General features: G+C 38.9%; 1 protein-coding gene across 2 annotated transcripts in view; it reads left to right on the top strand.

The window, feature by feature from the left end:
• The first annotated feature begins 266 nt into the window (after positions 1–266).
• Positions 267–14111, top strand: part of PTPRO (protein tyrosine phosphatase receptor type O) — a 222172-nt gene continuing 208327 nt past the window's right edge. Inside the window, exon 1 of one of the 2 annotated variants that reach the window (XM_008515607.2) lies at positions 267–967. In XM_008515607.2, coding sequence (XP_008513829.2) covers positions 893–967 — 75 coding nt within the window. In that variant the 5' untranslated portion in view covers positions 267–892. The remainder of the gene's footprint in view (positions 968–14111) is intronic. The other variant, XM_008515605.2, reaches the window with a different exon arrangement.

Here is a 14111-nt window from a genome sequence, read left to right on the forward strand (position 1 = left end):
ATATGTAATATGTTATGACTCCTTTCTCCTATAGGCTGCTTCAGGTGACATAACAGACTTTAGCATCAAAAGACAGCCCTTGAAATTTACAAGAATTCCTGATGTCAAATGGAAAAAGTCTATAACAGTGTTCTTTCTTCCTGGGTGACTGTGAGATGGAAAAAGAGTGTGCAAATGGGATAGAGAGAATGAAAGAGAGGAGAGTTATCCTCCCCATCTCACACGCGCGCGCGCACACACACTTCCCACACTCCATCATTATAATCACAACCACCACTCCCCTCCAAGTGTTACTGGTTCTTTATAAGCACAACTGAGAACACATGTAGGAAGACTGAGAGGAGACGGGGATCTGGCCCGGGGTTGCTCAAGAAGAGTCAGGGAAATCCCACAGAACTCCTGAGTCCCAGAGACTGTGGAAAGGTTTGGGGCGGAGTCCGGAGTGGGGGCTGTCCAGCCATAAGAGGCGGACCCTGGTGGGAGGGTTGGGAGGCTGTCACTTTATGAGTCCGCAGCCCAGAGCGAGAGTATCCCGGCTGCCAGAGGACCGCGGTGCGCTGGGCGCAGGGCCCCCGCCTCTCGCTCACCACGCGGACCCCGCGCCTTCTCCGGCGGCCGCGGTGGCAGCGGCGGCAGAGCCTCGCCCACTCCAATCCCCACCCTCTCCATCCTTAGCTGTTAAAGAACAGCAGCGCTTGGCACGTTCCTGAAGGACCCCGGGCGCAGAAGAGGAAAGGGAGCAGACGCAGGGGGACTTGGAAAAGCAGCATGCGCCCGCCGGGATCAGCCTCGGCGCCCACGGTCTGAGGCTGCAGCCCCAGTTCGCCATTGTGAGCCGCTGGCAGGGGAGCCGGTCCGCGTCGCCTCCCCCCGGGTCACCGTCCGCGCCGCGATGGGGCAACTGCCCACGAGGACGCGCGGCGGACGCCGCCTCCTGCCTCTGCTCTGGCTCTTTGTGCTGCTGAAGGTAGGGGAGCCCCCGCCCCTTGCCCCGGCGGGCCTGCCCGCGGCCGCGCTCCGGCGCCCTCGCTCCGCTGCGAGTGAGCGGCGCGCCCCGGGTTGGTCCGGCCACTGGAAGCGCTGGCCGCGCAGCCCCGGCGCACGCTTTGTTGTCCTTGCGTGTGCATGTTCCCGGCGGTCTTAAGGGATGGGGTGGAATAGGGAAGTTTGCTCCCTCCAGCTTTCACCCTTTGTGCTCTTTTGCCGCCGCTGGTATCCACATCAAAGGTGGGCTTGTTGGATAGTGCTTCCTCAGGCAAAATGAGGTCACTTTCCGTTCTGGTCGCTACTGCACTCCAATGCTGCTTAACCTTTCCGCCCTCCCCCAACGGAGTGTGTGGCTGCTTTGTCTTTATTTACCTTCTGCTGGAATTATACACCCGGGGCTGAGCTCCCTGGTCGAAAATGGACTGCCGGAGTGGGTCGTGAGCATGGTTTTCTCTGAATAAGGAGTGTCAGCTTGATCGTGGGGAGGACTCCTCTCCCCAAGTCCTCATCTTCAACCCGATAATTCCCTTTACAAAGTCTCTTGACTTTTCCTCACTATATTTACAGAGGATGCTACCTCTAAATTTCAGTGGCATAAAAATCTGTGTAAATTAACTTTTTTGAGTCTTCTTCGGAATATACTGCTCCAGGGTTTTACTTTGAGGAAAATGAAAAGCAAAGAGACTGCTTTAAAAAAAAAAAAAAAAATCCTAGTTTGACAACTATACTGTACATAAAATTTTCAAAAGAAATTTCAGCTAGATGGTTTCTTAGAAAGTGGTGTGAAATTATGAGGTAATTTCCTACCACTCGTGTCTTCAGTGGGTGTTCTTTAGTTCTGTCATTAGTCCTTCCTTTCTCCTCTGGGCAAAGCAAACTCAAGAGTGTCGACAGGTGACCGGGAGCTATCCTTTCAGCACCACAGTGATACCTACCTTAGAAATGGATGAAACATTAATGGATGCAAATGATTTCTTATCAAAGAGTCACTTCTTGCTTACATACATCATTAATTATGAATGCTTGACAAGGAAATAGTGGAACAGGACCAATGGATTGAAAGCAGCATCAATTTTAAATATTTCATTTATCTTAATGGAAAATAGGAAAAATAGTTTCAGGGAGAAACAGCAAGAGTGCATAAATAAGATTCTAAATCACATTTAATATGTTTTTACATTTTTCTTAAGTTACCAATAATACTTTTATTTAAAACCTGGTAAATAGTAAGCTTGGTCATATGATTTCATTCTAGGAGGTTGCTCTTTTAGCACACACCACAAATGTATTAAAAGTATTGTTTTCTATTAATTTTTCTATTTGTCAAAATCTGTCGTGACTGTTATGTCTACGCAACACTTGCCATGAATCCATTTTAATACACATTTTACTAAGTAACAGCTAATATTTACATGTATGACGTCTGATCCAAAGCCAACCTTTGGCACAACTGCACGTTTTTATTTGAATTCTTTGTAAGTGGTGAGATTTACAGAAATGGCCAAATGATGAGTTTGGGAGTGGGGGTAGAGTGCTGCAATTAAAATGCAAAGAAGGTGGGAAAAGTTCTAATCAAAACTTGATATCGAAATGAGAAAATGCAGTCGCATGATAGCATAATGGTATTCTCAGTGACAATAATAGAGGCTCCCCCTGTGTCACATAATAGGTGTATTCCTGCACGTTTGCAGATTAATGTCAACTATGGTAAACTGCATCACATAGTAAATACATTGATAAATCTTTTCATTTAAGTGAATATTGTAATGGGACAAATAATTTTGTAAAGAAAATCATTACTCTTTATTTTATGTAAATGCAGTTTTATGTCACCTTAATATAAAGTATACTGAAGGAAGGATATATATCCCGAATATACTGAATACCCACTATGTGCCAGTCAGCCTTCCAGGAATTTCACATATGCTATTTCACTTAATTCTGTTTTGTTACAGTTGACAAGAGATGTTCAAAGTGATAAACTGGGCACAGGGAGTAATGCATTTACATTCTGGGAATAGTATATTACATGGTAAATGGGGTACATAAGATAATCTCTTTATAATTTGGAGATACTTTTGCATTCAAGGTCCTGAACAAGTGTTAATAAAATAGACCTAACATGGAGGTGGTGATAGGAACATGAAACAAATTCCATTATTAAATACCAGATTGTCAATTGAATATGAATGATAAGATCTAAAAAGATCTGTGTGTGCTGAGTCAGAAACAAACCATTCCTCCAGCCCCCTATAAATTTCTGTGGTTCTTATTATGTTGATAAATCTTTCACTACTGCATATCAAGTATCCTCCATATAAAAATGAAAGTTTCTAAAAGCCATAAAATTAGAGAAACTCAAATATGAGGATTGATTTATGTTTTGTCTTTTCCACAAATCAGAAACAAACAGCTGGATATAAGTGATGGGGAAGCCCGAAAATTTGAATCATGGTTGGATGTAACCAGTTCCACTGAGGTAGCCTAAATGTGCCTGGCTATGAAGGCTTTGTGCTTTGTTCCTTATCCATGGCTTAGTGATGGTCACATTTAATCAGGCATCTCAGATTGTCTAAATCAGCTACTGTAAGTTATGAGGCTAATAACTGCATAATTGATGTTGCATAAGCACAATGTCAGTTATGAAAATGTTTAATTTCATATCAATATTGATAGTATATATAACTATTATCAACTATACTAGGAGCCTGCCAATCTCAAAATCTCCTACCCACATGCAAATGTAAATGGAATATTTTTCTGGAGAGTCTCCCTCTTGTACACCTTCTCATAATTCCAGTGAAAATAATGGAACTTCTTTTACCTTCCTATCTTTACTAAACTTCTCCCTGAAAATTTCTTCCTCTATCCGTTCACTGGATATCAGCGTTTTGTCAATTAAGATACACATTGTAGAATATGACATCATAGGAATTTCAATTCTGCCTTGCCTGAAATGGTGCTCATTAGTAGTCAACTGGAATGCTTCTCTAAACTCATAGCTTGGCATGAATCATTCTTTCTTTCTTAACCTCCTTTCTCTGTTCCCTTCCATTTTTCCTCTTACCTGATATATAATCAAAGGATATTAAATTTGAAAGGGGCCTTAATTACATTTTCTAAAAGAGGTTTATGTTTAATTCTATAGAGTATGATTATTAAGAAGCTGGCCATACTAGTCTTATTCGGGAGAAATATCCACATGCCAAGGACTATCTGTCTTTCTCCACTTCCTTGTGGCCCCTCTCTCATTTTCTTTTTCTCCTTTGCCCTCTGAGCCTTTCCAATCTCCCTGTCCCTCTATCTCTCTCTCTCTCTCTCTCTCACACACACACACACACACACACACATCCACAGAAGGAGTTTCACTTTCCTTGTTGAGGTTTCATCTACCTTCTACACTATACAATGTTGACAAATAAACCACAATCTTTTCATCTTTCTGGAGCAGCCTAGACCGTCCTCCTGGCAATGAAGTGTGCCGCCATTAACTCTTCTGTCAACTGACGTCTTTGGTAAATGTTGTTGCCAGCCTTTTAGAGAGACCCTTTTATATGTGACATCCCCAGTAAGCTGGAGAAGGTTCACTGGGCTGGGCTTCTACAGAGGATTGGGTGATAATTTCCCATCTGGTTGTTTTTGTTCTTTGTTGTGAAAAAGATTGTTGTTATATGAAAAAATAAAAAAATGGCATTATATCTCTGCCTCATTTTGGCCCATAAGAAAATCCTCATCTGTATGAATATTAAAAACAATGAGTCATTTTTTATTTTTAATAGCACTATTTATAGCATCTAAATGTCCAACTTAAAACTACTTAGACATACATGCACAGTGGCTACTGAGTCTCATAAATATAATTCCAGCCTGATTATGGAGGGTTTGCAAAGGAGCTTTTGTCTTGGATGCAGTTGGTGCATCTATATAAACCATTGCGATTGGTAGCAGCATGGCCTGATAGAAGACTTAACAGCAATGACCACAGATGTTTATTTCTCATTTTCTTCCTAATTTAATGCCTTCAAGTACACAGTTCCAGTGCTGTTGCATTTTCAGAAGCATAGCCCCACTGCACTGATGAGCTTTACCGGAAAACAGTTAGTGTAGTCACTTTATTACTCAAATATGTTGTAAATATTTTTGAAATAAAGACATGTATATTGTAGGTTTTTGTCTTCCACCGTCCTTGGTATGTGGTATTAAGCATATAACAGAAACTTCATTACACAGGATTCAAATTTTTGGCATTATATAGTTTTTCACTGAGAAGTGTTAAATATCATAATGTTGACTTGCAAACACATCTTTAAGGAAAATATGAGAAAATTATCACTTTGTGAATTAAATTATTATAATTACAATTCAATCATTGCCACTAAAAAATAATAAACTGTTACCAGTCCCTTATATTAGGAACTTACTGAAATCATAAATCAAAATACCAATATGTTATTTTTTCCAAAAAAGTAATACTGTTGATTGATCATTTATTCATCAATGTTACCTCAACTGCTAGTTACCATCACCAGTTAAGAAGTAGAGTTGAAATACTAGAAGAAATAACTTTTCTTACCTCTTTATGTGACCTATAACTTCAGAAAAATGCCCAAATATCCAGGTAATAGTCTTACTTCCTCTTCCATGTCATCCTTCTTCTATGACTACTACCAGCCAGAGCTGACAAAAATTTCTGCATTCCTCTAATAGAAATTCTCTAATATTTTGCCATAACTTTGCCCATAAGAGATGAAGCCTTTTCTACACCCTGATCTTGATTATATCTATGGTGGTGTTTAATCTGGGGGCATAACCCAGTGCCTTACAGAACTCTTCTATGGTGGCCTTAGAGACCCATTGGTATCAGCTCTTTCTGCTTAAATAAATATGTACACTTGTGTCACTGATTTGAGGGGCCAAAACAAGGTTAATATGGCATAAGTAGTATGAGAAAGAAGGTGAGTGTGGTGGGATACAGCTGGAAGCAGAACACAAAGGCTCTTGTCCTCTCCTCTCATGGTGCTTTTGGCTCCAGCAGCTTCCATATTGTTTCTACAGCCATCCAGAAGAATATGTGAATTACCTTCCTAAACATCTCTCATGTAACCTGTGATCACTAATTATGCCTAATTAGTAAGCTTGTCTCTTCACGAGCTTGTCCTACGTCTCCAGAGTACTGATCCTTAGTTTTTTCCCTCTGAACATGGTGCCTTCAAATTGATTTCCGTAAGTAGAACCATATCTTATCCCTGCGTCAGAAAATCACCCTCAACTCGTTCATTCAGAATCTAATTCTCCAGTTAAAGATGTCTGCTTTCCCTGGGCATTCTAGTTAACTAAAAGGCCAACTCCTCTTACTTCTGAATGTATTAAAACCACCGAACAAAAAGAAGATATTTGAAACAAGGTTGTAGAGGTTTCTTATAAAAAAGGTTTTACTTTCCATTTTGTCAGAAAATTGAGATGAAAGAAAGAAAAATGACATATGCTTGGTAAAATATTTCAGAAATAGAATCAGAATTAGAAATAGAACTCTCAGTTTGAGAGTTGTGTTAGAAATTATAGATATCATGGTAATTTCTGTAAGAAAATGAATATAGGGAAAATTAGAGAGTCAAATGAGAAAAGTTTGATGAAAACAAATATATTGCCATTCTTCTATTTATATGCAAATAAATGTTTCCTTATTGAATACTCTTCATTTATTTGCTTTTCTACTCCTCCTAAATAGGAATGCTATGCAGTTCATTTTTCTAATAGAACTATCCCTATCATAATGTAAATTAAAACAAAATGAACCTGGTAATTTTTATACCTTTACTAGCAAATAAAAAGAGTATGGATGTAGTTTACCTACAATGTACAATGTAGGGGTCCAAACTTAGAATTGTATTTTTTACTACTAATGTATATGTGAATTAGATGATGAATGCTTTGGGTTTTTTGTTGTTGTTGTTATCCTCTCATTTAACTTTTTTCAGATAATTGAGACTTTTATTTTTTCTCTTTCTGCCCACTTGCTTTCTTAAATGGATGATTTATGTGTGAGAAAATATCATCATGAGTCTACCAGGCCCCTAATCCTGTTCCTTCATTCTGATCTCCTATTGACCCATCAAGTACAGAGAAATTTCTGTCCCTGCTCTCTTTGCCTTTAATCCACACCAGAAACCAACTCTGGGCCTGTGTACTGCTCCAGATCATGATTTCCTCTAGCTTTCACCCATAGGAGCTTGTGATTGGCATGTACAAACCAAATGTTAGGGAATTCCACAGACTCTTCAGTGCCCTTTGTATATTGGTGTCCTATCTGAGGTCTGGTTCCTAACTGCTTGTACCTTACTTTCTGAATCAGGATTCTACTCTGATTAACTCTAGAATTCCTGCTTTTTGATCCTGGGTTTAACTTCTGGTTAATCTCTCCTTGTCTTTTAGTTTCCTTGAAAGAGCATTCTATAAATTTTCTTGGCTGGCCAGTCTTTCCTCAAAGCCAGAATGGCCACATTGAGAAGTTACTTTTTTCTTTCAATACTAAGTCTGTTTTCAGGATTCCATGATAATGATTTACTGCCTAATTCTATTCACTTAAATCAAACATTTATTGAGCATCTATTGTGTGCCAGGAATTATAATAGTTATTGGAGGTACAGGAATAGATTACAGTCACTTGAAACTCACATATGGCATGGTGGAAAAATAGACATAGAAAAATAAAATAAAATAAAAATATGGCCATGTTTGTTGTTGTCATTCTTTTAGTAGAGGAAAATATGGGATGCTAGACAAGAGAAACCTAACTATATCTCATGGTTTGGGAAATGATTTCTTATAAGATGACACCTGAGCTGAGTCCTGAAGCACAGATATGAATTAGGCTAAAAAATATGGACATAAAGGCAGATAAAATTGCATGAGCAAAGACCCAATGTTGCAAAAACATAGTATTTAGGAAAAAACAAGTATATAGAAAAGGAAATTAAGTGATAGAAGTCGGATCAGGGAGACTCCTATATGTATGCTGTGCCAGAAAGTAGGGCCTTTATTCTCTAGGTGAAAAGGATTGTTGAAGAGTTTAATCAAGGCTTAATGGGATAAGGTTTGCATTTTAGATAGAGTTTTTGGCTGTGAGAAAGGCTATCCCAAAGGTGGAGCAGACCTGGACGCAGTTAAATTTCTAGGAGGTTATTGTAATGGTCCAATTAAGAGACGACAAATGTTGACATTAGGGTGATGCAAAAAGGAATGAAAAGAAGAGGAACAATGCCAAAAATAGATAAATTGAAAGACTGGTTAGGTGTGGGAAATTGAGGAAAAAGACTCGAGGGTAATTTGCAGGTAACTGACAACTTTGCCTAGGATATTGCAGCTTTAAGATAGCAAGTGTACTGGGTAGTGTCTATTCCCCTCCAGATCAACCTACCCTCCTTCTCCACTCTGCTCAGAGCCATGAAGCTTCCCCATGGAGACTGCTTCTTCAGCTCCCTTGCCCTTTATCCTGCAGAGAGTCTGACCATTATGAGGCACTAGCAGAAGATTACTGTAGGAGAGAGACATGGGAGCACTTATTCCCCCAATCTCCACCCTGGCTGGCCCCTGTTGGGCAGTGCTTCATTCCCTCTTCCAGTCCTATAATCCAGCCCCTCTTACAAGGCAAAATTCTGGTCAAGTTCCAGAAACAGCTTCCTCTCCTTGTCCCTTTAGGGTAATAACTTCTCACTGCTGCTCATCCTTGGGTACTTTATTGTCCCTACTCAGTGCCATTATATCTGCTCCACACTTTCATGAATAGTCCCTTGATTAAACTCTCTAGGATTTCCACTGAGTGTCCTGCAAGGACCCCTACTGATACAGGACATGATGAGTTCAGTGCTAGACCTCTTGAATTTCAAGTTCCTAAAAAACAAGTACTTGGGCATCTAGGGGAGAGGTCAGGCCTGGAGATGTGAATGGGGATGTCCTAGCAGAGGTCAAAGGAGAGAAGCGTAGTGGGCCATGATGGGGCCTTGAGGAGAACTAACATTTGATAAGGAACCTAAGGAGATGAAGAAGGAACAACAAGAGAAGTATAAGAGGAAATCAGAATCAAGGAAACCCAGGGTCTAGGAAATTTCAAGTGGGAGGGATTGGCCAACAGTTTCTAATGCAACAGAGAGGTCCTATAAACTAAGATCCAGGAAATATCTTTAGATCAGGAAATAGGTAGTCTGTTGGTCACTGTGGAGCTTGGAAGAAGTATTGTTTCTGGGGGTTGAAGAGTAAAGAACTGGCCACTTATTGCTGAGAGTATAGGTGTCAGGTCAGAGAGACCTGATTTCAATCTTGGCTCTCTCGACTATGCCACTAACCAGCAGAAGGATGTGGGGAAAGTTATTTCACCTCTCTGGGACCCCTTTGGTGATCTATTGTATTTATTTTAGGGTATTATTGTCAGGAATAAGTGAGATCATGAGCATAAAGGACTTTAAACAGTGCCTAGAATACAGTCAGCACACAGTAAGTGTTATAAACAAAAATAAAAAGAGGAAGGAAGAAAGAACTAGGACAGTAAAAATAGGCAAAGCAAAGTCAAAGAGGTTGAACAATCAAATGTGTATAGAGCAGCATCTTCCAAAATGTGCTCCACGGAACATTAGAGACTTACGATGTTAACAGATATTATTAAAAATAAGCACTTCTGTGGTGACATGAATTTGGCAAATCGTTTAACTCTGTTTAAACTAGTATTAATTCATTTATTTTGTGTGTGTATACGAGAATTTTTCAGAGCCTTAGTAAGTTAATATGCACTGTGTCTTCCATAAAGAATATATAGTGTGCAGCATTTCCCAAGTTTGATTATAGAATACTTTTTTTCTAAAAATAGTTCATGGGAATAGTGAATACACTCTAAGAAGCAATATGTATGCTTGTACACTAGAGGCTTCTTTTTTTAAACAAAAAAATGTAACCTTAGTGATAAGGAAAACATAGCAGCAAGATCAATTATAATTTAAACCTCAGAAAGGGAAGAATTTGTGTGAAGGAGAGCAAACATTGCCACTTTCCTATGAAGGAGTGATTTTCAGGAAACTCTCTTGGAAGAAAAAAAGAACATATTGTCCTTATTTTATGAATTGTGCTAACTTTGGATTTGGTAATTGTACATACAAAAAGTTTGTTTGGCTTTTGACTATTAAAAAGATGGAAAATTCGGGATTAGCCCAGTGGAATAGTGGTTAAGCTTGCATGCTCCACTTCAGTGGCCCAGGTCTCACAGGTTCAGATCCCAGGCATGGACATACACCACTCATCAAGCCATGCTGTGGTGGTGTCCCACATACAAAATAGAGGAAGATGGGCACAGATGTTAGCTCAAAGCCACTCTTCCTCAAGCAAAAGGAGGAAGATTGGCAACAGGTGTTAGCTCAGGGCCAATCTTCCTCACCAAAAAAAAAAGAAAGAAAATTTATTTCAACCCTATTTCCCAATATCATTCTCTTAATATGTAACTTAAGAGAACTATGTATTTCGTTCAGTATATTTCATCGAATCATAAAACTATACTCTTCAAAGATCATCTAGGTCAAAACTTAAGCTTGTGCTTAGATTTTGTCTCTAACATTACTGCTAATTGGTCATAAATGGTGAAATTACTGTCAGTTGAGAAGTGGCTGTTCGATTCTCGAACAACCATTTTGTTGCTTAGTTTGGTTTGGTCTTAGATGAACTGTTTCTGATTGTAGCTTTAACACATTAGTTCTATCTCTGTTTCATTTTAGTAGAGCACTATGTTGTGACTGTTCCTGCTTTCCTTTATGTTATGAATAACTGCTTTGCTAACAGACCTGATGGGTTACAAAGATAAAATGTGAGAACCTTGTCATCTTTCTGTCCTGTTCTTAGCCCTCCATAACATCACTTTAAACTGTTTACACTGGCCCAAATTTTCTGCTCATTACCATTTCTTCTCTTCATGGCCACAATAGCCAGTTGGGTAGACGACAATTCTCATTCTTCCCAGTGGGGTCCCATGATGAACCATGATCAGGGGTTGAATGCACTGTACATAATATGTATTCTGTAAATGCAGATTTTATTTTGTTCCAAGCTCTACTCAAATGGCGTTTCCTCAACATCTTTCCTGAGCCGTCAATCTGAAATCACCCCATCACTCTAAAAGTTTACCACTTTTACACAGTTTTGTTTTCTTGAGAGAATGTACCACTCACTACATGACATTATATTGGGTCTTTATTATTACTTACCGCCTGCATTGGAATGCTTGTAGGTTCCATGGGATCAAGGACTTTATCCATTTTGTTCACTGCTATATTCCCAGCTGCTGGAGTAGTGCCTGACCCATGTTAGATGCTCAGTAAATACTTGCTGAATAAATGGATGAGTGCTGAAAGAATAAATGGGGAGAGAAAGATCAAACAGAAGTTATGGGGCAGGCTGAAGACATAGAAAGAACAGGATGCAAACATGCAAGTGCACGGAATAGAGCCGATGCAGTGAGATAAACTAGGAAGGAGAGTCTATCAGGCAGGCGGTGCTGAGTGGGGTTTGGGGAGGGAGCAGAATCAGAATGGAGATGCTCAGTATTTCACTAGAGAATTAAAAGATATTGCATTATCTTGTAATATACTAATCTATACCCATAGTCTGCTACTGTACTGGTAAAATGTGAAAGTTTGGGTTAGCTGTAATTTTTTTCTGTGACTTTAACTTTGTTTTTATCTGTTGATAAATCAATATATCTTTTAGAGCCAAAAATAGGGGAAAAATTGTGATCAGATTATTTACATACTCACAGACATGGTCAAAAGGAATTCCCCCCCATGAATTTATGATAAGAAGTGCATCTGGAGAGTATAAAAATAACATTAATAACTCTGTGATTTAATAAAATATTTTTCTTAAGTTTAATAATCTCATTTTTTTAATATCAAATCAAAATTTCTGGAAATCTCGAAGAACTCATTTATACAAGTCGCCGTCTCTGAGTTGTCATATATCATTGTTCTCTCAGATAAACCAGGAATTTCCTATTTAAGCTGAGTTGGTGGTACAAAAAATAGACATTCTATTAATATTGCTATGGGATTTCTATTTACTTTGACATTGTCCTGAAAGCTAAAGTGTAATCATAAAAATGGGAGTGTTCTTGTCAAATACCACAACGTATAAGCATCGTATTTGCAACAAGTGCCAACATCATTACCATACGAAATACTTTATTACTTGGATGTACTTAAAATTCCTAGATTTTATCTGGGGAGAAACATTGGCTTCTAAAGTTTCTGAATGTTAAGTTGATTAATAAGGTGAATAATAAAAAGCCAAGGGAATTGTGTGTTGTCTGTAATGTATTATTAAACAGTGAGTCATGTGGTCTTCCCGTAAAGTATTATAGAAAAAACCAGGTTATTATGAAATGTATTGGTTCAATAGTTATTTACATATAAATAAAGTGTTCAGATGTGGCCGAGTTTATTTTGCATCATCATGGGGAATTTCCTCTGCAATTAGTCTGTCAGAAATAACTACAGGCCTCACTCAAAATGCTTAGGTACTTGGGATTTGTAACATAGAGATTCTGGTATTGTAAAAACCATGCTAAAATGTTTGCCAGGACTTAGAATTAAGTACTATGGACTTAATACTAGAAACAACTTATCAGTTGTTTCGTTTTAATTAGCTAAAACTGTTAAATCTGCTAAAAATCAGCCACTCTATTCTTGAGCCAGTTTACTTCCTTGAATTCATTTTTTGTATATTTGCAACTAACAAAAAGCTGTATCTTAAAGTCTTTTTCCATCTGATTGCTGCAACATCTTTTTATTTACTTTTTTGAATGCTAATTGGGACCCTAATGAGACTCTTTCTTTTGAAATTCTTGTTGCTGTGCTGAGCCTTCAATTAGCCTTTCTACTATGTGGCTTCTTGTGGTTCTGAAGTAGGGGAGTTCTTAATGTGAAAGCTTTGAGTAAATGTGAATGAGGTGTGCATCACCATACACAAGAATTTTATAATAATGGATTAAGAATTTGAAAACTAATACATGTTCACTGTGGAAAATGTATAAAGTACAACAGCCAGAAAAAGAAGAAAGTAGTCATTCCTACACACTCCATTCAAAAATAACTACCATCTGGGAATATATCCTTCCAAATTTTTTTCCATGTCTGTGTATCTGAGTGGGTCTGTAAAAAAAAAAAAACAGTATCAAATTGTCCTACTATTTTAGCATACTCCTTTCATTTAAATGTGTTAGTATAATTTTTTCAAGACTAGAGCATTTTTAGTCCTTTGCAATTTAGGACATTAATCCATAGGTCTGTGCGTCAGTTGTATTCAATTCCAAGTTGTATTTGCATCAGTTAAGGACATGGATGATCACACATGCTGATTATGACCATGAAGTGTTCGGGACCATCACCTATACGTCTGCCTCCCATTAGTGTGACTACTTGAGAATTAATCACATAGAAAAACTTCAGAGCTTTATATTGAGAGGAATTTATTTCCCATTTCTCCACAGCTAGATATTGTGTATACAAAAATTAAGAATATAGGCTTTCTAGTCAAAAAAGATATAGGATTGAACTCTGCCTGTGCTCCTTGCTAACCGTATGGCATCTGGCAGTTTACTGACCTCTTCATAGAAGACACAAATTACAGTGGTTGCCCAGGTCACCATTCTTCCAGTGGCCAAGTCTGCCATCTTCTCCCCGACCTGCTATCCTTAAAGGAAAACTCCTCCTTTTTGATCTGGATGTTCTGAAAGGGGGATACCATCCTTCTACTTGACCTCATTACCCTGGACAGAGTGATCAGTCCAGGGATGAGCACCTGACCCAAGCTGAGCCCATTTGGGGACTGCACCTCACTGACCACTGTCTTTGAGATTGGCATGTGATCTAAGCCAGACTTATCAGGATCTATACCTGCAATAGTTTTCAAACTGGCAAGGTGGGGAAGAGGACTCTCCTCTCCAGTTGTGGAGCCAAAACGTGGGAGCTGTCTCCAACCATAAAACTGTCTCACAAAAAGAAACATTTTATAGCAGAAAAGGAGGAGGTAGGAAAAATAGAGTCTTCAGCAAGACTGCCTTTCACTGCAAGAAGACTATCTCATTTTCAGAC

This window comes from Equus przewalskii, chromosome 5, assembly GCF_037783145.1.
Source record: "Equus przewalskii isolate Varuska chromosome 5, EquPr2, whole genome shotgun sequence".
In the NCBI taxonomy this organism is placed as follows: Eukaryota; Metazoa; Chordata; class Mammalia; order Perissodactyla; family Equidae; genus Equus; species Equus przewalskii.